At 36.3% G+C, this 26,188-nt stretch overlaps 1 protein-coding gene across 6 annotated transcripts in view; it reads right to left on the reverse strand.

The window, feature by feature from the left end:
* ABCA9 (ATP binding cassette subfamily A member 9) overlaps positions 1 to 26,188 on the reverse strand; it is a 64,765-nt gene that overhangs the window by 27,294 nt on the left and 11,283 nt on the right. For all 6 annotated transcript variants that reach the window (XM_046675072.1, XM_046675067.1, XM_046675070.1 and 3 more), the window contains 18 exons: positions 25,885 to 26,111; positions 23,271 to 23,412; positions 22,838 to 23,023; positions 21,810 to 21,957; positions 21,243 to 21,411; positions 18,687 to 18,748; positions 18,042 to 18,152; positions 17,440 to 17,615; positions 17,124 to 17,243; positions 16,770 to 16,908; positions 16,179 to 16,269; positions 14,596 to 14,735; positions 11,944 to 12,063; positions 10,575 to 10,773; positions 8,794 to 8,960; positions 8,028 to 8,161; positions 6,101 to 6,238; positions 2,292 to 2,393 (listed from right to left, as the gene is read on the reverse strand). In XM_046675072.1, the coding sequence (XP_046531028.1) occupies positions 2,292 to 2,393; positions 6,101 to 6,238; positions 8,028 to 8,161; positions 8,794 to 8,960; positions 10,575 to 10,773; positions 11,944 to 12,063; positions 14,596 to 14,735; positions 16,179 to 16,269; positions 16,770 to 16,908; positions 17,124 to 17,243; positions 17,440 to 17,615; positions 18,042 to 18,152; positions 18,687 to 18,748; positions 21,243 to 21,411; positions 21,810 to 21,957; positions 22,838 to 23,023; positions 23,271 to 23,412; positions 25,885 to 26,111 (2,571 nt within the window). The remainder of the gene's footprint in view (positions 1 to 2,291; positions 2,394 to 6,100; positions 6,239 to 8,027; positions 8,162 to 8,793; positions 8,961 to 10,574; positions 10,774 to 11,943; positions 12,064 to 14,595; positions 14,736 to 16,178; positions 16,270 to 16,769; positions 16,909 to 17,123; positions 17,244 to 17,439; positions 17,616 to 18,041; positions 18,153 to 18,686; positions 18,749 to 21,242; positions 21,412 to 21,809; positions 21,958 to 22,837; positions 23,024 to 23,270; positions 23,413 to 25,884; positions 26,112 to 26,188) is intronic.

A 26,188-nucleotide genomic window follows, 5' to 3' on the forward strand; every position in this document is an offset into this window, starting at 1 on the left:
TAACATGTTGTAGGAGAGATAGAGAAATGTGAAAAGATTCCAGATATATTTCAGAAGTAAATTCCATGACTTCCCCATTAGCCAAAAGTTAGGTTAGGGAGAGAAGCGTGCCAATGTCATGGAGGTGTCAGTTAAATTTGAATTTTAGACAAATACCTTTCTTTTTTTAGTATAAGTATGTCTCTAATACAGATTGGGACATACTTATGCTAAAAAAATTACTTATTGTTTATCTGATATTGAAGTTTAACTTGGTTTTATTTGCCTAATCTGACAACCATTACAGGAATAGCTCCTAGGTTTTAGTCAAGAGTAAAAGAATGAAAGGTAATCTATATTTATAGAGATAAGCAACAATGGAGTAGGTAGAATTTAGAGAAAAATATTCCTGCTCTGATGATGCTTATTCCTAGTGGGAAGGAGATTATTAACAAAAATGTGAGAAAAGTTTCAGACAGCAATAAGCACTGTGCACAGATTTTTTAAATGAGCTCATGTGACAGTGATGGGGAATCTATTTTAGGCTTGGTAGGCAGGAAGGAGTCTCTGTTTAAATAATATTTGTACTGAAATCTGAATGACAAGAAGAAGTCAGCTGTGCAAAGAACAGGAGGAAGAACATTGCAGCCAGAAGGCACAGCCAATGCAAAGGCGCAGAGATGAGAACGGTGTTGGCATGCTTGAGAATCAGAAAGAAATGTGGAGTGGGTAGAGGAGGAGACTGCAATAAGAAAAGGTTGACAGATAGGGGACAGATCACACTGGACTCTGCTAGACAAAGTGAGGAATTAGGATTTAATTCTAGGTGCAGAAAGAAGTCACTGGAGGTTGTTACTGGAGGTAAGGTAGTGATTAAAACTTTTGAAAACTTGCTCTGGATGTGTATACAGAATTAACTGCAAATAAGGAGACCAGTGAGTAGCTATAGCAGTGGTTCAGGCAAAGAATGAAGATGGCTTAGACCAGGATGAAAATAGTAGAGATGGAAAGAAGTGAATGGATTTGATACATTCAAGGTAGAGCTTAAAGGAATTCCTGACGGATTAGACAAGGGAGCTAAAAGAAAGAGAGAAGCAAAGACAACTCTAAAATTTTGTACTGGAGCAACTGTAGATGGCAACCCCATTTACTGAGATGGGAAAGTTGGGGGATGAGCAGATCTAGCCAGGAAAATCACAAGTTTTCTTTTGCCCATGTTTGAAATGTCCATTAGGCATCAATGTAGAGCTATAAAGAAGTCTGTTATATATATGGAAGTCAGGAATTGGGGAAATAGCTGAAAAGGGGCCCCAGGACTAAACCCTGGACATTTGGAAATCAAGCACTGGCATTTATAGGAAACTTACTATACGCCAGATATTGTTCTAAGTAATTCATAGGTATTATTTCACCACATCCTCACAGGAACCTATTTAAAATAGATGCAATTATTATTCCCAATTTATGAGAGACAAAAGTGAGACACTGAGTCATTAATCAATTTCCAGATGTTCATACAGCTTGACAATGGACTAGTCAAAATTGGAATGAAACAGGTTGATTCCAAAAAACAAATGAGAAGCAGTGACAAGAGCGGTAACAGAAAGTGGTGAAAGTATGGTCTCATAAAAGTGAAAGAATTGTATTTGTGTTTCTCATGGGAGACGTTGCTAAAGACAGGAATAGTTTAACAGAAGAATAAATGAAAATTAATTCAAGTCCATCAATGACATCTCCTGAATTCTCCTAAGGCTCAACAGCACAAAGGCAGCATCAGCTGATGGGCTAAGGACATGGACACACAGGAAAGGGCCTTTGCATGGCACAGAAGTACCATGGAGAGGCAGAAGGACTCTGTTACAGGCTTCTTGAATTTTTATAGAGGAATCACAAAAATGAAGCTTTAAAGGAACAGTCTTTTCAACAAAAAACCAAAGTGCTGGGTAAAATTTTTAGGGCTGTTTAATTGAGTAACATAACCACCATCTGGAAAGTGGAAACTATCATTGAGAGAAGGGATGTGACTACGTCAGTGGGTGTCTAGAAATAAAACTCTAAGTGATATACTGGATAAAACTGCATTCCTTGTTAGTTGATGATATCTTCTAAGCTGTCTTTCCCGAGGTCTCACATTTGTTTAAGAAAAATAGCGTTTTCTTCATATTTGCCAAACTTTTATCAAAGCGCTTAACTGTTCATTGTGTCAAGCACATAAATTAGGTGCACCACTTACATATAAATTTATGGTCATAAAATGGGGAAAGATTCTCTGGGTATTAAGAACATGGAAGGACTTTGTTAACTCTTCTTACTTTATAGTCACCGAAGCTGCTCATCGCGATGTAAGGAGTAAAACAGGCTGCCACGAGTATCCAGAAGGAGGCATTACTCAGGAACTCATAAGCCATGTGTTCCTGAAATTATACAGAACATGTGAGCTGATGGCAATTGAGCTTATGATTCATTTGTACTTTCTTGACTAAATCCTTCAAATAAATGAATCAATCTTACCACTCAAAGCACTTCCCAAGGTCCTCTTTGCAACTTCTTACCCACATTCATTTTTAATCATGTGTTGCAGCAACTTGGACATTTTGAACAAGTGTCCTGATTTACTTATGATGAAGAAAGCTCCACCAAGTTGTATGACTTGGCTAATGTCCTACAGTTAATAACTCGTGAGGTTTAACCATCATAGACCAATTCGTATTGGCCCTATTTTATCTTGTTGTCTCAATAACAAAATATCAAAGTAAAATATTTTGCTGGGGCAATGAGCAAAAACTGCAAGTCATGTAGCTGGAGCATGCTCAGAAGACAGAAACCTTGTCCTCAGATGACCTTGAGCCACCTAGAAACTAGAAGTTCCCTAACCACAGAACATGATGTGAACAGAAAGTGGTGCAGGGAACCCAGTAAGAAACGAGGGGTCTCTTGACTTGTAGCACACTGGACTTATAAGACTGGTACACTCCCACCCTCCAATCAGATTCCACCAAGCTAGTGTTTTACATAATGACTCCCACTCCCAACTCCTTAAAAATCTGTACCCGCTTCAGCTCAGGGAGACAAAGTTGAGCCTTGCCTCCTGTCTCCTTGCTGGTCGACCTTGCAATAAAGCCTTTCTTCTCTCAAAAGCTGGTGCTGTAGTATTGGCTTCTATTTGTATCAGGCAGTGAGCCCTTGCTTGGTGACAAGGTAAGCATAAAATTTCTGCTCTCTGACATCATGATGGCAACATTTAGGCTGATGTTTTAATAGACAATAGAATTTGTGGACTGTCAATAGAGGAGCTTTTTTGCTACTATCTGAAATTGGTAGCAAATCAGTTCAGTTCAACATTTATGAAGAATCATTCCTCTGGCTCAACATAATGCGTAAGGAACAAACTCAAATGCCTCCAGGTACTTGGCAGATATAAGTTAATGACTAGGTGGATGTTAGGAAATACAAGTGGTGGGGCTTGGAAAAAATGGTCAGCACACATTCCACATAAAGGCATTGAATTTTAAAAAATTCAAAATCCTGTACAGGTAAAAAAGGGCCCTGGTTTTTGCTAGAAGCCTTGATTTGATCTACAACCAGTTGTCTCACTATACTGCAAGTTATATGAGGTCAGGTATCATGAGTTTTAAGATCTTACTTTTTCTTGGCCCCTCCTAAAACTTAGTGTCCCCTGGAGACCTTACAGCACATAAAACTGCCTGAATAAAGATGCATATGTGGAGATGAGGCCCTGGAAGGTGAAGAAAGGGTACCGAGGACCACCTCACCCATTTGATATCCTTACCTATGGTCACCCTTGTTGATTTTCCAGATTTGGAAGATCTTTGAGGATGGGAAATTCACAATTAGTCTCAACAGCCAGCCCCCTTACTCACAACTTGATTCATAAATAACGTTTTATGTCTATGTTAGATTATACCCACCCACAGCCAAGTTTAGTGGGGCTTATCCTTGAGGGACCCACAGAGACACTTGATATCAACTGGGTAGTTTGGTCAGGTGAAGACGTGCAGGAGCAGCTGGTTGGGAACACTTCGGGACACTCTAATAGATGGTTAAAGTCATTGAGTGGAGTCAGAAACAAGATCTGAGCTACAGTGAGCTCTTTGCTTTAGGATCAAGGAGAATAGGCTTGCAGAATTGTAGAAGAATGCCAGGGGCTGGGTGGAGAAATCAGGAGCAATTCAAATAGAGAGAATTTATTTACACATGAACTTAAGGTCAGCAGGGCTAGAGGGTAGCAAATATTTGTAGTAAAGACATCTTTAAAGACATCTTTTTAAAGGCAGGAGCTCAGGTTAGGTGGTTGACTCATTCTTGGGAGCACTCTATTCTTGGTTATCCAGATAATGGACTTGTCTCTTACAATATAACAGCTAATGAAACATACCAGCACCTCTATGCACTGCAGGTTCCTCAGCTGTACAATAATAGCAATAATAATAATAATAATACGACCCATCTCAAAGTCTTGTTAGAACGTTTAAATATGATAATACTTGTAAATCACATGGTAAATGTTCTAAATGTTCTAAATATTCAAGGTTCACTTGCGACCTCACATGAACAAGGAGACAGTTGTTTCTGCTCTAGAGATTTCAGAAGGAAGGAGGACTGCTGAAATGTGGCTCGATAAGACAATGGTATGAGGTGCCAATGAAGAAGATGAGGCAACCCTCATCGCATCCCAAATCTCTATTACTTTCAATCAGTGGCCAAGAGGCACTCAACAGTACTCACAGCTCTTTTTAAAAAGCACGGAGGTTAAAGAGGGGAATAAGTTGTTAAACTATGTTGATGATGGCCATATCAAACGATGAACAATGGAAACTGGAGAAGGCTTGACAGTGTGGGTTTTTCTACAGCAGCCTAAGAGACATATTGCTCTGCAACAGCGAGTGTGTCTTCATCTACAGAAGGGACTGGGGTCAAAGCTAAACACTACCACAAGACAATCACACGGGTCACCTAGACTGTGGCGACCACATAAGCAGAAGGTGCCAGTAGCACATACAACTAGAGAAAGCAGGGATGTTTTCACAGCACCATTTCTTTCTATCTTGATCTCTCCATCCTTCCCTTCTGCTCCCAGCCCCAGCCTCATTCTACTCAGAAGCGAGAAGAGCAAGGTCACTCTCTCTTTCTATTTCAAGATGTTAGACAATAAAAAGGAATGAAAGAGCAAATCACACCACCACCACTTGCCCCAGTCCACATCCCTTAGGCCACAAGTTGACTCCCACTGTTTGAATGGGCTAGGAACTTGAAGTTTGGGACAGCACTGGAATAATTCTCAATAACAAAAAGTGACCAGGAAGCTATAGAATATGTCTAAATTGTCATTTGGGCAAAGAGAGATTCAACATAGCAAGATGAAAGAGACGACTTGAAGACACGGATTTGCAGACCCTCCTCCCCACCAGGAGATTCTGACTCAGAGTCTGAGCAGACCTGGCAAATCATATTTTAAACAAGAACTACTTCCATTTCTAATTCAGCCAGTCCCCTATCTAGACAGAGCTGAAAGATCTTTAATGGAAACTTGATGCATTCCCTAGAAAAATAATATTAAATTCAATGATGACAATAAGTACAATTTATTGAGCACCTATGGTTTTCAAGGTTTACATGCCTTATTGTTTGTCTTTACAATAGCTCAGCCAACTCAGCCTGCTGCTCACATTGCCTCATTTACTTCTTAAAACCTTTGTGATAAAGTTTTTATCCATTTTTTTTGTGGATTGGTGAACCAACACTTATAGAAGTCAAGTTGTTAAGAAGGTCACATAGTTTGGCCTTTCAGTTGGCTGTTTTAACCACGTGCTACTAAGGCCACAGATGGTGACAGATCGAAGACCAGAAGTCATCATTTCTTTTTCCCAGTTAATTGTATTAGCTGCTGTTCCATTGACCCTGAGTCATCTGATTAACATCATAATGTTATGTAATCACACCTAAATATTGTGTGTGTATATACATGTATGTATGTAGTAATTAATATGTATATAAAACATAAACTTATTCAAGAATAAGTTCATAAAAATTAGCATGATGTTATTGCAAGTATTTTCTGAAAGCTTCTTGTGGCTCAGTATAAGTGAGATATTATACTTACTTCAAAGTATGTACTTCTGTCAGTCTGAATGTGTTCTGAAGAATTAAAAATTCCAAGTAGCCCATTGCTAATGATATCCATGAGGACAGGAAAGCAATTCAGCCTTTTGGTATTACATGCTATTGAAAATCTGTGACTCTAAAATATAATAAATATGCATTTTAAGTCCTGAGAAAGTGAATACAAAATTTAATGAAAGAATAAAGTAGGAAATCATTCAAATTATTGGCAATACAGTAAGGTTAAAGCACTGAATGTGATCGATATCACCATCACCCATATTATCCCATTAATTCCCAATATACTTCTAGGAATCCAGTATTTTGGTCTCTACCTACCACAGCATCAGCCATATGGCTATTTATGCCTTAACTCTCACAAAGCGAAATATCCCAAATGATTTTTAGGAGCAACACTATCAAACACTATAATGCAACCTCACCTTAACAGGGTGAGGTTACGCTTTGTTTCAAAACATAACGCATTCATTTTATAAATAAAGAATGTCTGAATACTTGGAAAGCAGGAGGCAGGTAGCTGTTTTAACGAAAGCTTTTCACAAATACTGAGCCTGTAATAGCAATACTACATTAAAATCTCTTTTAAAATGACATATACATATATTAAAATGATTATTTGTCCCTCAAATAAAAAGAATTTAAATAAATTATTATCTATATTTGGGTATGCATTTTCACGATCATAAATAAATCAAGTAAATTGCATCTAACCTAATTACTTAAACTGATGTTTATCAATATTAACGGTGCCATTTTTTAAAACTATTTTTCTGAGTATACTGGAATCTAACTTGATTAAGACATACCAAGGACTAGTTTGATTGAAGGTAATTTCTTACTCTATTTTTGGCATGGAAATTATTTCTGAAAATTCGCTCCAACAAGCTGCAAGCGGTCAAGCTTTCCAACACCTAACTGCCTTATTTTATACATTTAACTCTATCCTGTCATCTTTTTCCATCTGTCTGTTATAGGGCTCTCAATCCAAACTCCTACAGGGTCTAGGCAGGTAATATAAATGAGTGAAACCGTGTGGAGATACAGCAAGTTGGAAGTAAAGTCCAAGTCTCCATGGGGCGACAGTTTCTCAGTTCCAAAGGCAGACTGCCAGAATTGGCATATGGAGGCAAGAGGTTTCAAGAGAAGCCAGAAATTTACAATTTAATGGGAAATATACCAGTCTTAATATTGCCAAATAAGACAATTCTCAAATGTTCATGAGCAGACTAATCCCCTGCAGATCTTATGAAAGTGCAAATGCTAACTCAGTGGGTCTGGAGTGGAGCCTGAGATCCTGAATTTCTAACAAGCACCCAGGTGATCCAACGATGCTGACTCATGAACCGCTCTTTGAGTTGCAGAAAGCTAAGGCATTTTTTTAAAACATCAGATAGCTAAGCATAAACATTTATCTGAAGGTTTGACCCATTTGTGTAAAATTTAGCAGGTAGGACTTGAGGTATTTTTCCCACAAAAACCACACAAAAATTTACCATAAAAAATTTAAGAGCTAATATTTCTTTTGTAACTGGAGCTGAAGTGCACAGTAGGCGTTAATTGGATTCATGCTTGGAGGATTCATCAAAATGTCATTGGAGTTAAAATTCAAGTAAGAATAAGATTTAAATTAATTATTGGAATGGAATGCAATTGCTAATAAGATTTAAATTCATTATTAATTATAGTAGTGCATACCATTTAATAAGGAATAAAATCAAAGATTTCATTATATACGGTTTTAATTGAGACTGTGGGCAAATACTTATAGTCCAGCTTCTCCTCTAAAAATGAGAAATATCCCATTTGTTTATGTCAAATTGGCCTTTTGTGTCAGTTGATATGTATTATTCAAATTGTACATTCATATTCCATCTTTAGTGAGATGCAGCAATCAGAGCCCAACATACCTTGTCATCACCTGACACAGTGATCGCACCATTGTACGATGACTCATTGAGCCCATTTCTAGTTCCAAAGGCATCCACTTGCAAAGCTATGTTCTGCTGCTTCAGTGAATGTATAAAGTCATCAATGCTTGACCCTACCATGAAAGTAAAGATCAAAGGAAGTAAAAGTGAAGAAAAACAATGGTCAAGTGATATTTGAGAAAAAAATAAACGATGTCACTCAAAGCATAACACAATAAGGACTATCTAAGGATTTCCTTAAGAAGGCAGAATTGATGCTGTGGTACCAAAATCCATTCTAATATCAAGGATATGACAAAGTTCCTTTACCTAGAGCCTAGACATTTACTTATAATTTCTGTTAGTGTAAAAACACTATTTAAAATTAACATTATAATCCTTGAAGATATTAATCTTCTATTTTCTTACAAATTTGGAACAGATTTTTTTTTCCAGAGACCAAGAATGTATAGTGCTTAGAAAACGTTATGGAAAGACCTTGAAGACCAGTCAATGATCCACCTTCTTAAATCCCTTTGTGTTGCTTTGTGCAATAAGCTTTAAGGTTTAAGTAAGGCTGTCATAACGTGTTTCTAAAACAAACTCTTCAACGTGGTATTTTTCATTTTGAAATTAATTTCCTGTTCCACCTCATATGTGTGTTCAAAAACATAAAGAATTTATCTTTCCTTTGTGGTTTATGTTGTCTGGGGAATCTCTCAACAAGAACCAGGATTTAAAAGTTGCATTTTAGCCCCATGTTCACCTGTTTTGTTGATGACCAGTAAGGGGGTCAGAGGAGCTTGCGGTTGTTGTCCCGGTGAGAGGAAGTACATATCAGGAGACAGTCCCCAAGAATAGCTTTTTTGATATAACTCGTAGAATAGATGTTCCAAAAGCTGAGGGCAAAGGCTAATGCCAAAAAGCAATAATCTACATAGAGGAAAATGTAAAAGAAAACAATTCATCTCTGGTAACTTTTGTTGGTTTTTAAGTTTGAGCCAATAATGGATGTTATAATAGAAATAAATTATAAACACTAACCAAACGCATAAATCATGTTCCCCCCCATTTTTCTTCTTTCTAAAATGAGATTATTCCTATGTAGCTATCCTTGATATTTTTCTCTCTCTAAATGCCTTCTCCCCCCAAGATTTGGACGTTTCATTCAAGCTTACGAAGCCTGCTGAGTATGATTCTTAAATCCCTCTCTCCAATGCTCACTTCTTCACGCTGTCTCATGTCTCAGTCTTGCATTTCTTCCTTTTTCTGGACAACTGCAAACTGGCATATCACCAGCTCCCAGACTTACTACACTCTGAACCTTTTCCCCCTCCTGCTCCCACTTTCTACAAATTACAACATTTTCTCATTCACTTGACCTCCAAAGCTCAATCATTTTATATTCATTTCTCTCCTTTGAGTCTCTTTTCCAAATGGTTGAAAATTTCTCTCTCTCTTATCATCATTATTGCTTGCCCTCAAATCTTCTTCTCTTTTCCACATTTCAAGTTTGGACCTTAATTATTTCATTTCTGACCTCTTTCGGTATGTCCTAAATGATTGTTTTCCTTGTCTCCAAAGTCTACTATTTCCAAACCAATTTTACACTGTTGCCCAATTAAGTTTCTTGGCATTCTGTTATAATTATATCAATTATCTGTTCAAAATAAAAAATAAAACCTCAATAGTTCCTTATTGTTCATAACGTCCAAACTCTTTAGCTCTGTGCATTATCAAAATTATTTTTACTTTTTTGTACCCTCTATGCTACAATTAAGCTAATAACATTTCCTCAGATTCCCGTTGTATCTCCATGCTCAGGACCTCTCCATGTGCCTGAATTTCCATTCTCTTTTTTTTCTTAGCTAAATGTTCCATTTTCCCACACCAAATTCAAATTCTTTCTCATGTAAAATTCTTCTTCAAATGCCCCTATTTGGACATAATCTCTGTTGTACTGAATGCTACAGTTGACAAAATTACCTAATTTTGTACTATGCTTTTGTAGTATACCTCTAATCACCCTCAAGAGCTGAATCTCATGTTTGATTTATTTGCATAAGCGTTACAGACATTTAACACAGAGTGTTATGCAGAGGCACTCACAAATAGTTTTGAATGAATGAGTGTCCTGTGTGTAGCACGGGAGGTATTACCCAATGAAGAACCTGAAGCTGTAGAGGACTATAGGAACCAAATAGTAGGTTCCAGATAGTAACATGAAGCCTTGACTAAGATAAGCCCTGGCACAGAGCTACTTTGGGGAAGAAGGCAAGTGTTTGGGATGAGACCTAAGTGCTAACTTCCATGCTTCCGAAAAACTACTGAAACCTTTCCATAAGAGCAGATTCTGTTCGAAATTAAAAGAAAAACCCCAAGCTTTCTTTGAGTTAATTACATTCCCACCTAAGCAATTAAAAACTGGCTTCTATGTTAAAAAGACCATATGCAGTTGCTGGAATTTATTTTATATGAAGTTGGTTTTTGTTTCACATTTATTTTGAGAGCACTGACCAGACAGCTCTGAAACACTTGGGTACTCACATGGTCAGCAAAGTTTTTTTTTCATTCTTCAACTTGAGGAAGCGAACTTTTGCTATGGCACAGAGCTGCTGCCTCCAGAGAGCCAGGCCGCTGACTACTTTCTTTGTCTCATTAAAGGAAGACAACACTTGTTCCAGCTCAACAAGTCTTCCTGTGTCTGTGTTCCTAGCACTTTGTAACTGTCCCCAAATTCCAATATCTATAAAATGCAAAATCAGTGATTTATAAAGTGCCATTGTAGATGTGCATCTTTTAGATGCTCCTATCATTATCTTTTCACAAATTGGTGTCAAAGTAGAGAGTCTTGAACAAAGACACAGCTAATCTAATTCATGGCATTGCTAGAGAAACAAATAAAGAAATGGGAAATGAAGCAAAAAAGATGATATAATACAAGAAGAAAAAATGATATAATAAAAGAAAATCTTGTATTTTCTGAAAAAAAGTTCTGTCAGCAGCTTTAAAGGACTTACTTCATTCCACAGAAACCAACGAAAAGAAATTTATATTTAGCCTAGAAAAATCTATTCGATGCCAGAGATAAATAATCTTAGTATTTCTGACCAAAGTGGAAGAGTCAGTACATATAGATTCCCTCTCTTCTCCAAATAAGAATATGAAATTGGTAGAGACAATATTTTTAATACAGCCATGGTTGAAAACAGGGTAAAATTTACCTCTTTTGGAAGAGGAGCCCAGAGAAACTGATCAACTTTGGACTTTAAGAAAGTTATAAGACATGTACATTTAAAGTTAAGTGTGACCACTAAAAAGATACCAAGTTCATAACTTCAAAAGTCGATAAAAGAGAGATTTAAAAAATACTTGATCAATAAGAAAAAGAAATAGAAAATGAAAAAGCATAGTAAAGAGTAAACACGGTAGGAAGCTAGTAACCAGAAACAAGAGAATAATTAATTAGTAATTGGAGAGAAAAGGCAGAATATTCAAGGAATGACAAATTAGACTGACAGAAAATCTTCCAACAGCAATAATGGAATCTTGAAGACAATGAAATAACAGCCTCAAAATACTACAAGTAACAGTCAATCTATGATTCTAATTTACTTTTCTCTATAGCACTTACATTACACATTTGTTGTCTGCTCCATAAAGACCTACTCTTGCACACTTCTGTATCCCATATGCTTAGCAAAATGCTTGGTACAAGATAAGACATTCAAGATTGGAGACTAGCATTGAAAAAAGATGGAAGAAGGAGACAGAAATACATTTCTTGTTGCTCTAAGTTTTCCCAAGAACAGACTGAATCATGGCACCTCCAGAAGCATGTAACCTCATCATTAAAAGCATATTTTCAAGATAAAATATTGCACAGAAAGGTAAAATTCAAGTTTTTTTTGTTTACCTGATTCATCAAGAGATGATTTTCCTTCTAATTTCAAGAACACTTCATTCAAAGTTGTCATAGCAACCCCATAACTCTCAATGCCCTGGTTAGAACATCTGTCAAGATCCCTATAAAGGTCTGAAAGTAGGCACAAAAATGCATCAAAAAATATAATTTGCAATGAGCTTGATAATAACTATATTTTTCAAAAATAGAAAACATTTGTGATAGGCCAAATGCATTCATCAGAAATAGTGCTATGATATAGACGTTTCCTTTTTTCTAAAATAATCTGTATAGTGTGTTAGTTTCCATGACTTCTTGAGTATAAAATTCTAAAAATTTACTTTTTCATTCTTAGAAAACTGTTTTATTGGGGGTTTTGAAGAAATTATTATATTTTATTTACTGTGTTTAAAAAAATTTAATTTTATTGATTATAGGAAGTGTTATGAGTGGACTGAGTGCTTGCATCTCCCGCAAAATTCATATGTTGAAGCCCTACCTCTCAATGAGATGGTGTTAGGAGGTAAGGCCTTTGGGAGGTGATTAGGGTTAGATGAGGTCATGAAGGTAGAGCCCTCATGAAAGGGATTAACACCTTTCTAAGAGTCACAAGAAAGCTTGCTTCCTCTCTCTAGTCTCTGCCACGTGAGAATACAAGGAGAAGTCAGCAGTCTGGAACCCAGAAGAGGTCTCTCACCAGAACCCAACTGTGATAACACCCTGATCTTTGACTTCCTAGGCTCCAGAGCTATGAGGAATAAATATGTGTTGACTGTAAGCCACCCAGTCTATGGTATCTGTTAGAGCAGCCCAAACTAAAATAGGAAATGCATAATTCCAAACCTACGTTAATTATGGAATATTTTCCAGACAATAGAGATTTGTGCTTTCACATTAGGGATAATTGTTCAGTGATATAATAACAAATGAAACAGAACTAACGTTTATAGAAATAATTAGGTGCTGCAGAATTGTCCTTAGTTACAAAGAATATAAATTAAAGGAAAAGATGAAGCACGTATGCAACGTTTCACTTTCTTTCTCTCCTCTTCCAGCTTTTGACCATGGTGTGAAAATTACATAAGAGCCTTGAAAGAGTGTAGGTCTTCATGAGGGATTTGTGGGTCATTTTGAAAGATTACTTTTTTTAAAAAAAAGATATTGGAATTGATCCTAGGACAGTTCAGGAAAATTGAAAGTAGAATAAAGAATAATTCAAATATTGATAGAAATTAAATGTTTCTATCTTAATGGTGTGTTAAAGGAAAATAGAGATATATTCATGACGTGATTTCTAATGAGTCCTTAAATCCACTTAAGTGTTAGTTCTTTTTCAATTTTTCTCTAAATTGTACATTTCCCCTACGAAATGCATTTAATAAGCAATCAGGTAACACTTTGCTTGGAGGGTTTCATAAAGATTTCTGTTTTCGTAAGTGATACATATATCAAAGGCATTGCGTATGCATCTAAGACTACCATTATTTCACTGATTCTAAGATGAATACATTTCGTCATCTTTTAACGTATCTGAAATGAGCATGTGTCATAAATGCAGGTAGGTCATATTTTAAATGTCAGCATTATTTCTTTCTATTTCTTCCTTGGTAGCACACCCTGTAGTAGAGGGCATCTTAGACTTGGTGAAATCCTATAGGTACTAGATATCAGGTATTATTTCAGGTGCTTTATTTATATTTAATATTGTAATAATAAATTTAAATACATTAAATCATTTAATCCTCATAAAAACCCTATAAAGTTAGTAATATTATCGTCTCCTTTTTATAAATGAGGAAACTGAGGCACAGAAAAGTGATAGAACCTGTCCAGGATTACAGAGCTAATAATGACATAGCTGGGATCGGAAATTGGTCAGTCTGGCTCTAGCTTCTGAGCTTTCAACAACTGCACCCGATTGCCTGGTACTATATTTCTTCACTAACCATGATTTTGGCAGGCTTACTGATTCAAGCACTCAGCAATGGACCCAGGATTCTCCATTAAAAGTTGGAAAATTCCTGGAACTTGATAAAGTAAACACATTTTAATGAGTTGCACTTTTTTTAAAAAAAAAAAATTGCTACCTACCTCAAAACTCTTAGGAAATGAAACAGCATGTTGGGAGAGCAGAGAGAAAAGTGGTAAAGACAATGGTCCTCCAGTATTTTGTATTTGCAGCAAAGTCATGGACCTTAGAATGTTTGGCAACATGCAGATTGATCATAATTAACATAGATTATAACATTATGTCATGGTGTTTATAAAACAATTTACATATTGTATACCATTCCCTTAGTACCCTTCACTGCTCTGTGAAGTTTTCACAGATCTTTTCCTGTCCGGACCACACTCTTTCATTCATTCCTGAAACATATTTCCCAAATATTCCTAATTTTAGCTTGATGCTATCTCGTGCCTCTTAAATGCACGTGTCTCAACTTGAGGCATATTTAATGTCTTTGTGTCTCGGTTCAGTCATAAGTGATGTGGGGATGTTAGAGGCTAATATTAGAAGTGACCTTGGGGTGGGGAATATTAAATGAGTTAATGCACAGTGCCATGCACTTAGTAGGCATTAAAATGTTAGTCATCATTCTTAATACCACTGTTATTGTTAGTAATACCATTATAAATCATTCTGTGGTCTCTGCATTCTGTTACCTGGGAATTTGTTTGTCCTTTCCAAAGGCAAAATATATACAAGCTTTTCTTCACTTTGTGCTGTTAATTTGGCATCAGGGATGTGATGTTTAACAAGCGATGTTATACTGTCTGGATTGCACATTTCATTCAGATGCAAACTAACATTTAAAAAGAGTAAATTAAAGTTATTTTTCTCTAACACTATCTCTGCAAACAATTGTCATACGTGCTTGTCACTTCATTAAAATTTATCAGACAAAAAATGTATACTCTAATGGAAGAAGCAAGACATAAAAATACTAATGTAGCCCAAACGGTATAATTCATACAAAACAGCAGAAGAACTAGCATGAGAGATAGAGACAGATAAGGTGACTTGAAGGTTGTTATTTGGAAAAAGAGATATTCAGCTAGATCTTGGCTGGAGTGAGGTGGATGAGAATGCCCCATTTTGTTTCCATCTATTCAAAAACTCAACTTTGAACTCTCTCTTTGCAGTAAAGTATGAATTCCAAAGAAGGTAAGACGAACACGGTGGGAACAAAAATGGAGGTAATTTGGTATAGTCAAAGAACATGGTCCTTACATCCTGCTGACCCATGATCCAGAACTCAGGCTTAATATTTCTGAGCATCAGTTTTCTAATCTGTGAGATGAAATAATACTCTGCTCTCAAAGAATTTTAAAGCACAGAATAAAATAAAGTATGTATGACAGAGCACAGGGCCTTGTGCTAAGTAAACCCTCAATATAGTCAATATACGTTAACTAATTTATCATTTTTTTGTTCCAAACCTATCAATCATGATGGAATGGTAGATTTGGTCAGGTTAAACACTTGGAGTAAATGATAGGGGGATCCATTTAACCATAGGGGATGAAGTGGTTTGAAATTTTTTAAAGAAATATTGATATTTTAGTGGGAAGTATAAAGAACAATTCATATCACACCTGTAATCTTGGTCCAAAGATTCTACCACTTGTGAATAATATGAGATGGGGCAGATTATTAAAACTCTCTGACATGTCAAAGGAGGATAACAATACCATCCTCTTAGAATTATTTGGAGGATTAAAAATGATTATGTGAGTATTCAGTTTGTAAGTATCTTAGGAACACATAAATAAAAACTTAATTAAATAATTAACTATGTTAAAAACATAGCCAACCTTAATAAGTGATAGACATTACTTAATAATGATAATAGTTATTATCAGGAAGAGAAGGAGACAAAAGAATGAGGGAGAAAATGAAGTCAGGGAGAATAGAGAGGAGGCTAATGAAATTGTCATGATGAACAAAAATAAACATCAGAAATATGATAAGAGAGGGGGCTATAATATCAATAAATTTCCCTTAGCGAACAACAGGTTGTGAAAATATTTTCCAAAAATTTTATTTAAACTTAGCTTAACCATCCTTATGTTCTCAGTGTCTACAATCTCACTTATCCTTCATTCTAGTTAAGAACAAGCGAGTTGTGGCATAGTTCTAACACAGCTCTCTTGAACTTACTAATTGGATAGTCTACTTTAACATGGTAATACTGTTTTCACCCATGCCCAACATTTCCAACATATTCCAACAATAAGGTCTATACCTCAAATGATAGCCAATGCCCCATTTCTTCTTCAGAAATAGAGAAGAGCCTGCACACTTCAGCCTCCCATTGGATATAAACACCTTCCTATCTAAGTAGAAAGAACCAAAAATTTGTATTGAGATTATTTTTTACTACTTATAAAAGAACAAATCCATTAACAAATAATGTAATTTAGGAGCACGACCCACTAAAATAGATGCGTTCTAATTCTGGTCACATGTAAGGCACTTTCTTTGTCAACTAATAACAAAGATATGTTAGTTGTTTTTCTCATATATTTAGAAAAATTATCATACTTCAAAAAGATCTATTCCATGCCAACTGACATTCGTACTGAATAAAACATAACATATCTTTGAGAGTATGCTGTATATTTTACAGCCAATGAGCTTCTTTGCAGTAGGATCAGAATACCTCCATCACACAACGTCCTTGGGGATGTAGACACTCAAATGGATGAAAGCAAGATTCTCCTGTCTTGGTTCATGGAAGTCACACACGTGGCAGCTATGTTGGGACATATCTATACATTTTTCACACATGTCCCTGATTTCTCACTAAAATACATAAAAGAAAACCAAGAATCACCAGCCAGGATGTCAGCCTCATCCATGAACTGGGTACTGAAGAGAATTACTCTGTCCGATTTCCTCTCTTTCAGGAGGTTCCACACTTGGTGCCTTGAAAGGGGATCTGATCCAGCAGTTGGTTCATCCAATAGCAAAACCTGCGTGATAGGAAAGCATATAAAATAATTTCCCCCTTTCAGGCAAAATTTTTTTAGATGGCAATCTACTTGTAAAAGTACTGGGACAGATATATTAATACTTAATTTTTCATTGTAACAGTTGTCTTATATTTATCATTTGCAAATTGTTTGATCAAATACAATAGCTTCACAGCCTTCAATTGGATTTCACCAGTAATTTTGGTTCCACTTACCTGAGGATCTCCTAAAATGGCAATCCCAAAGGTTAGTTTCCTTTTTTGCCCACTGCTTAAATCTTGAACAAGAATGTCTTGAATCTTTTCCATCTCTAAGTCCCGTAAAACTCGTTGTACCTAACCAAATAAAGAATATTTAGTCCAAAACCCAGAATGTTTATTTTTAAAAACACTATCATTTTGCTGTTCATTACAAAGGGCCTTTGTGCCCTTTAGGTGATGAATTGTGTAGAAAGAAGACAAATATATTTAGGATTTTCTAGGTCAACAAGTTCATTTTCATATCTGTGTGACATCTAACATGTTCATCTACCTCTCGCTCCACTTCATGTGGCTGAATCCCTTTTATTTTAGCAAATAGCCTGAGATTTTCCCTCACGGTGAGGAAGTCGAACTGCACATTGGATTGTGGACAGACTCCAGTGAGTTTGCTGACAGTTTCCAAGTCAGCCATTTCTGAAAGTGAGTGATTATAGATGGTGACCGAACCTAAAAGTGGAAAGTGAGAGTTAGCATCAAGATAAGGTGTCGTGCTTCACTTAAGATATTTTAAAATGGAAAACAACGTGTTTCAGTCACTGGAGTCTTTTAAACATATTGTACCTATATGGAATACACTATTGACTAATTAAAAATTTAATAATCACAATATTTCTGATCCAGCTGGAATACCAATTAGTAAGCATAAAGCCACTTATCATGAAATATTTAAACCACAAAGATTTTCCTAAATCAATTGGACATAAATCTATAAAATAATGACTTGAAGACACTTCTAAAACTTTTCTCTTAAATACCTGACTGTGACTAGTAGTTAACAAAAGTACTATTGAAATTAACTAATGAAACGAACTAATGAAACGCACAGTTGATTCATTTGCCCATGTTCTTGTCATTGGAAAATTGTCTTCTCACCTGATGTTGGGGCCGACAGTCCACTAAGCATGTTTAACAAGGTCGTTTTGCCAGCTCCACTGTGACCAAGGAGGGCAGTGATCTGGCCTTCATAGATGTCAAACACCAAGCCTGGCATTATTACAAAAAGATTACACTCACAGCCTACATAGTAACTTTACATTCTCCAAAATTTTTATAATTTCTTACAGCACATATATATTTGGCTAGCAATATTCAAAATAAAATCTATCTCAAAATTCTTTCCTTTAAAACTGCATCTCATATAATATGCATTTTATATTGTAACCTTGTCATGATATATTATTATGTGAGTCAGAATTTTTTTGGATAAAAGCAGTTTTGTCCTTAAAAATAGGTTGACTATAATAAAGATAGCTTTAGGATTAGAAAATATGATGAGTTGAAAATAAAGAATATCGTGATGCTATCACACATCTTTCAAAGCCCTAAGATATCAATGGTGCATGCAACCTTCTAAAATTCTTGCATGGTTTTTAATTTACTTAGAAGGAAGCATAATGTGTTCAAATAAAGGTGAGCCATGACATCTGGGATATTTGCTCTTGGTCTCTACCAAGACAGTATAACGGTGAGGCATAGTCACTAAATCAAACAGCCATGCTAAATATGCCATTTTATTACCTTTCAAAGCCTCTACCTTTTCATGCTTTCTTGTTCCATACTCTTTTTTAAGATTTTTTATTCTGAAAAGAAAAGGAAAATGTTTTGAAGACATGGCAGAGGTGGACAAAAGATTGATATATCAAGTCTTTGAGGCTGTGAGAAAATCTGGGGATTCTTTCCTTTACAAAGGCCCAAGTGACTGGGAGAAACATCTAGGGTCTCTCATTAGAGGCAGCATCCCTGATCACCATAAAGGGAACACATCACACTACAGAGGCAGCAGCAAGCACACAGAAATAGATGCTGTAAGGACTGTGACAAATGACTGGATGAGAGGAAAGCAGGAGATAAACTCAATGCTTAGGAAATACTCTGGTGGAGAAGAGAAGAGAAACAGAGACCACCCTAACAGAAAGGTTAGAGCTTTGGGGTCAGACTGTTCTGATTCAAGTCCAGTTGTGCCACTCACTAGCTCTCTCACAAATTCTGTGGATTCAAAACTTATTGAGTTCAGTTCTTCAGTTGTAAAATGGGGGTGACAATATTAACTATTTCATATGGTTGATTTGTAGAGTGAATAAGATACCATGTGCAGAATGCAAAAGGCTTGAAACATAGTACACCGCCAAAGAAGATGAGAAAAGAGGGAGAAGAAAGGAACACTGATTATAGAGAAGAAAGATTTAAAATGTATTAACGGTCTACTATAAGCCAGGTCCTGTGCATTTTATCTGCATTATTTTTTTACATCCTACAACAAACCAGCAGATGAGAGATCTCTACCTGGCTTGCAAACAGTGCCATCTTGCAGAGAGAGAGAGCTCTGGTCTTTCTTCCTCTTCTTATAAGGATATTAATCCCACCATAAGGGCCCTACCCTCATGACCTCATCGAACCCTAATTACCTCCCAAAGGCCCATCTCCAAATACCAGTACATTGAGGGTTAGGACTTCAACAGATGAGTTTTGGGAGGCACGATTCAGTCCATAGCATGAGTATAATCCAATTAAGCACAGAAATAATTATGAAGAGGATAGGCAGCGAGGTGCAATGGCTTTGGAGTTGAGCACATATGGGTTCAAATACTGCCTCTCTTTGTAAACTGTGTGACTTTGGGCCAGTTGCTGGGCTTTTCCTAGCCTCTGTTTCCGTCTCTTTTCTTTTTTAGGCAGTAACAGGTGTTAGCTTGTTTTATTCCTTCATAAGGAATTCATAAACAATATGAATGATGGCTTTTTTCCCATACGTTTTAATAGAATTTAGCCTTAAACGTTTGTTTAGGTAGTAGATTCTAGATTAGGTAGAATCTACTCTGCGGTTGACACACTAACGTGTTTTAATTGACATTCCATTCTTCTGCCTTCTATACTAAGAGGTAATTGTAAATCCGACTGGCTTGGCCTCTGGGTAGAAGGACCCAGAGCTTCAAAGCTCTGTGCGCTGGTCTGTTGGATGCAGTGCAGGGTCACCGCAATGAAACTGGACAGACAGCCTTGGCTTGCCAATTCATAGATCAAAGCTTCTAGACTACCCCAATAATCATATATGTAGACTCTGCTTTCAATGCCTCCATGCATTGCTGGGGATAATTTTCCTGGATCATAGGGCTAATCTTGTTACATATGATTCACAAACTTTCAATATCTTCCTTCTTGCCCACCGGATAAATCAAAATGCCTTCTCTCAGTATTCAAGGCTTTCTATCACTGCTCTGATAGCACCTGATTCTGGCCTGAAAGGGACACACAATTTAAAGTTCCAGCTTTAAGGGAGATCACAATTCTTGATAACACAGCACTAACACAGGAGGAATGAGAGAATCCTGTTCTATGGTGTCTGGTCATATTAAACCTATGTTTTTAGAAGTTAAACATTTAGAGACTGTAAGTTTCATAAATGTTCAGAGTTAAAACAGATAAGTGGAGGGGGTGAATTGAAAAATTTTTTTGAGGAGTGAGACAAAGGTAACATTGAATGATGGACAAATTTTGAGCAAAGATCTAGGGAATGCGGGATTTCTGGTGTTTGGAAATACAGCAATCAGCATCAATAAAACACATACATCATCTTGGAGGGAAGACGACATGAGTATCCCTGACTTATGCTTCTTTCCCATCTCTCTGGGATGTCTCCCATCCCTTTTCTGCATCACCTGCCTCTTCCTTCTCATCTTATTCATCAGGAAGCAAAGAGGAGAGGGACAAAGTGAATCACAGAAAAGAGGGTGAGAATAACAATGGAGTTGATGACAGTGTCTTTCATAAAGAGAACGGGCAGAGAAAGAGAAAGAAGCATGAAGAGGAGAAAAAAAGAGATAAGAAAAATGGAAATATGAAGATTATTTATTCATTGGTGGTTGTTGCTACACCATAAGATATTTGTAAATGTAAATACTGACAATGTGAGAATGTGCTATTAAGAAGGAACGTAGCCTTTGATGAGGGTAGCAGCCTGGATGCAAGCGGATACAAAGAGGCACTGAAGGAACTCTTTGCCACATCTGTGTTTTGCCTGATAGATCTCTGATCACTTACCTGTTCTCCATTTGCAACTCCATGTAATTTATTTATTACCTGATGGCTTCTTTCCCATAGAATTCTGGAGACACTTGTTCAAAAGAGTCGTTAGGTGAAGAATCTGAATCTGTTTCATTCTCAAGGGCCACATGATCAGCTCTTTGGTGTTGAAACCAAAAAGAGGATTTCAGGAAAAACCAGGGAGAATGTCGATGTCCGTATTCAGCTACATGAAGAGGAGGCAATTAAATATTGGATCTGTCACCATTTTAAGGAATATGTAGGACAGCACGTCAATGCAATCATTTGAGGAAGCATTTAGAAATTCCTAAGATCCAGTATCAAGCACTAGCATTCTTCATTTAGTTCTGATACAAGAACTAACTGTTTAATTATCCTTAACCTCTTGCAGGTGTCTCGTTTAAAAAGTAAACAATTGAAAGTGTTATGGTAGAACAAGATCTTAGAAAGTGATTCTATAGGCAAAGTTCAGAATACCATTAGGCTTATTTTAGAAATTTTGAAAAAAAATGCTTAATAATTTATATCCATACATTTAGACATTTATTTTAAAGAAAGTCAAAGAATGAAATCGTGTTGAATCACAATATTGTTACTACTTACTGGGCAAAATTTTGTCAAAATACAATGCCAATATCAAATAGAGAAGAGCATCAAAAACCAACATGAAAAGAGTAGCTGTTATTAGGTATGGGTTGTTTGAAGAATTCAATTGGATGTTAGAATTGATGTCATAGTCCAAATGAATAAGCTGAAAAAAAGATACATACATTGAATTTAAAAAGGATAAATAGAACATTAAGAATTGTTGTCTTATTTCTGCTAGACGCCGGGATTGAAAAGATAAATAAAACATAATTCCTGTCTTTACAGAGCTCTAATCTATTGGAAAGCACATCAATGAAACCATCCACAAAGCAATTTGGGAAGTTAGTGGAGGTAGTTACCAAGGGCTTAGAGACCCATAGGCAGCAGCAGGCACTCCCTCTGGGAGCAGGTAAAAACTCAAGAAAGGTGGTATTTGAGCTGGGCTACCTATAGCATTTCATCAGTTTTAAGATGGAGAAAAAGGAGGGCATTCTAGACAGGAGACACCATTCAGGAGTAAAAACATGGAGGGGTGAAAGTACTTCAGTAGTTAGGCAGACGACAGAAGAATAATTTCATACTGAACTATATAGTTAGATATGATGAGATTATATATAACATAATCTTTCATTTAGCATTTTATATGATGTCATAACTAGACTTAAATTTTGAGAGGAGGTTCAGTTTCATTTATAACTGGCTAATCAAAAAGTAAAAATGTATTTGTATCAAATTCTTGACTTTCAAACATTTTTAATAACATTAAGGGCCATGTTTCCTGAGCATTAAATTTGGTAAGTGTTCTTTTGGACAATCCATTAAAAGTAAAAGCTGAACCACATCAATAATGGAGTATTGGCTTATACTTAGTGATGTAAAAGAAAACTAATTATACTGAGAGAGAAAAATAAAATCCTCTCATATCTCTTCAGTGTGTATCTTTACAAAAGTGGGTGGGAAATTTTAATGTTTAGCACACGTAGCATGAATAATTCAGAGGGAATCTGTTTTTTAAAAAATGGAATAGTTACATTAGCTCTTACCTGGGCCATTCCAGCCGTGAAAGCAAAAGGGCTAAGAAGACATAAGGTCCACTCCAAAAATGCAGGAAGATGTCTGTACAACGCAGTGAATCCAAGACTCCCCCAAAAGACAATAAGGAGAAACACAACCAACCCAGTAAGGAAAGGTTTCTTTACCAACACGCTCAGCAGGAAAACTAAAGTTATCTGAGAGGAGAGAAAAACTTCAGGTAGTATGTAATTCTCTGAGAATCATCAACAGCATAATAAACAGAATTTCATATCACAAAACTATATTTCACCCACTCCACCCCAATCCAGATACTATCTCATGCAAACACTGCAAACAAAACAGAAGAAGAGTGGCCAGAATCAGTGAGAAATGATGGGTAGCTTTCTCAGAAAGAGTCCAAAGAGAGAGAGAGAGAGATTGATACTAAATTCACCAACTCACCAAAGACAAACCATAGAGGAGGAAGAGAGCAAAGACCACCATGAAGCCAGTTAGGACGACAACTTGGGCAGAAGTTACAATGAGAGCCATCAGAGTGGCCATAATAAAGATGAAGCCAGCATACATCAAACCCCAGGAGAGCCTAGCACAGAAACAAAGCAACAGTTCAGAATGCTGGTACTGCATCCCCTCATTCACTCATTTATTCAGCAAATGATTGTGAAGCTTACCGTATACCAAGGGCAAAGGGAATAATACAACAGCTAATAAATCGGAAAATTTCTCTGCCCCTAAGGTTTGTATCCTACAGGGGAAGATAGGCAATAAACAAGTAAACATGTAAAATAGATAGCTAATTGCAAAATAAGAAAGAAAGAAACTGAGTGATAAAATGAGAGTAACGGAGAGAGGTTTTCAGGGAAGACATCTGTGACCATTTGTTAGCTCTGGACTTCCTATTTCAGCAAAGTAACTGTATCAACACCATGAACAAAAAAACCACAATGAAGCAGGAATCAGCAAATTTTTCCTCTGAAGAGCCAGATAGTAAATATTTTAGGCTTTTCAGGCCTTATGGTCTCTGTTGCAACTACCCAACCCTGCCTTTGTAGCTCAAAAGCAGTCACAGCAACAAGCAGATGCTGTGTTCCAATAACGATTTATTTGTAGACCCTGAAATTTAAATTTCATGTAAAATTTTGTGTGCCACATGCTATTACCGTTCCTTTGATTTTTTCAAGCATTTACAGATGTAAAAGGCATTTCTAGTTTGCAGATTGTACAAAAACGTACCACAGTTTGCCAACCCCTGATATAGATTAGACATGGGTACAGATATACACATGGACATAAGACATAGATACGCAGATGGATATGAAGATACGTTTTTCTTGCTGCCAATGTCAAAGAAACAGAAAGAAAGTTCTTTATAGGGGAAAGAGAATAAACTCTCTAATCATACAGGTCTGGGTTCAAACTTTCTCTGCTACACTGTGACTATACGATCCTGAGAGGTAGTAACTTCATCTCTTTAAACTTTCTTATCATCTACTGAAAAATAATAGAGAATTAAATGAAATGTTGTGTTTTGTGGGTTTAGTATGGCAACCGGTTTATAATGGCTCCACAATGAACACTTAGTTTTCTTTTATTCAAAGAGGAAAAATGCCATCACATTTTGGGAATTCTTGCTTCATTGTAATGATTCCCTTTGCACAACACATTTCTGTTCTGAAATCATTTCTCTCTGTGTGTTATATAAACCTCCCCATAATTTCGTTCCTGTGTTGTACAAATAGAATGTCACAATCTTTTCTTATAGGAAAAAGACCTGATTTTTCTTAACCCTGCTTCATTGGATATATTTGGTTTCTTTTTTAAATTATCTAATTGGCTAGTTTTCTCTGACTTTGTACATTTCCATTATTTTTTAAAATATGGCGACCAAACTTTCCTTCAGTTTGAATTACAGAATGTAAGTACAAAAAGAGATGCCGGAGAAAACTCCTATTCCAGACCAAACCAGCAATCCATTTTATCCACTCTTTCATTCAGTCTATTGAACACTTCTGACGGAAAAATAAATAAATTTGGTGTAAATTGGCAGCACTAACAATGTGAGATCTTCCTACTCAACAGAGTCTACCATTTTTTTAAAGATTACGTGGCACATATGTAGAACTATTCTGTATATTCTACAAATCTTGTTTAACATTGAAAACAATATCACAGTATGTAAAGGGCAAATTCAAACCACTGCTTTCTGACTTCGGATGTATGCTTTTACCACTGTGTGTCTCAAAAGCATCCCTTGGCTAAACTCATTAAAAATTTTTGTTGCTAACTGGGGATTCAATCCTTGGTTTCTTAATCTGCACCTAGTGTCGTTTTAGGCCATAATACTTCCCAAAGTTCTATCAACTGCTGTCTAATATTGAGGGTTTAACTTTTGTCAAGCTCAATGTAAAGCATTTTAAATACATTCGCTTCCTTAATCTTCATGGCCAATGAGAGAGATATTATTATCAATGTTTCACAGAAAAGAGAACTGAGGTTTAAAGAGATTAAGTAACTTGTTCAAGGTGGCAGCTACTAAAAGGTTAGATGAAGAAGACCCGTGACTTACTGCCTCCCAGGGCTGTGTTCTTACTATTCTGCGATACCCCACTAAGGAAAGCTCTTATGCCTAAAAAGTATAACAGGCTTCTTTCCTTTGGTGTCATAAAAATGGTGACATTCAACGTGGGGCAAAATCACTCACCCTTTCTAATGAACTGTCTAAAACATATATTTCATCAAACAGAAACCTCAAAGTCTTATATATGTGGGTTCACCCATATATGGTAACCGGCTGACTAATAGTCATCAATAGTATTCTTTAACGATCTGGATTTCAGCAGTCTATAGGATCAGGCTTTTTCTTTAATTCAAAGAAGTAAGTTTCATTTACCAAGCCCATAGGTCCATCTACTCCATTCACTTATAATGCACTATTTTATGAGATCATCAATATGGTAAATATAACGAATATGATACTTTACAGGTCTAGAGAGTCCAACCAGCTAACTTGTTCCATGTATTACATTGCATCATAGATTGTAGCCATGTCAATTACCAGAATGCTGAGTCTCGAAGTCCCATCATTGTCATCAATGACTTAATGTACTGTCTTTCTTGTGTAACATTGACTGATATATAGTATATGAATGCAGAAAAAGAAATAATGCAGAAGAAAATGAAAAAATCAGTCGTAATCCCTGCTTGGGCAACAAAAGGCAATATCTTCATATTTATACCAGTAACTGACATCAGCTCTTCCATCACTGAATGATTTGTTGTGATCTGAGAAAGACATCAATGAAGAAATTATCATTAAGTTAATTATAACCTCATGCGTTTTGTCTCAATTATAAGAAATT

This window comes from Equus quagga, chromosome 11 (genome assembly GCF_021613505.1).
Source record: "Equus quagga isolate Etosha38 chromosome 11, UCLA_HA_Equagga_1.0, whole genome shotgun sequence".
Classification (NCBI taxonomy): domain Eukaryota; kingdom Metazoa; phylum Chordata; class Mammalia; order Perissodactyla; family Equidae; genus Equus; species Equus quagga.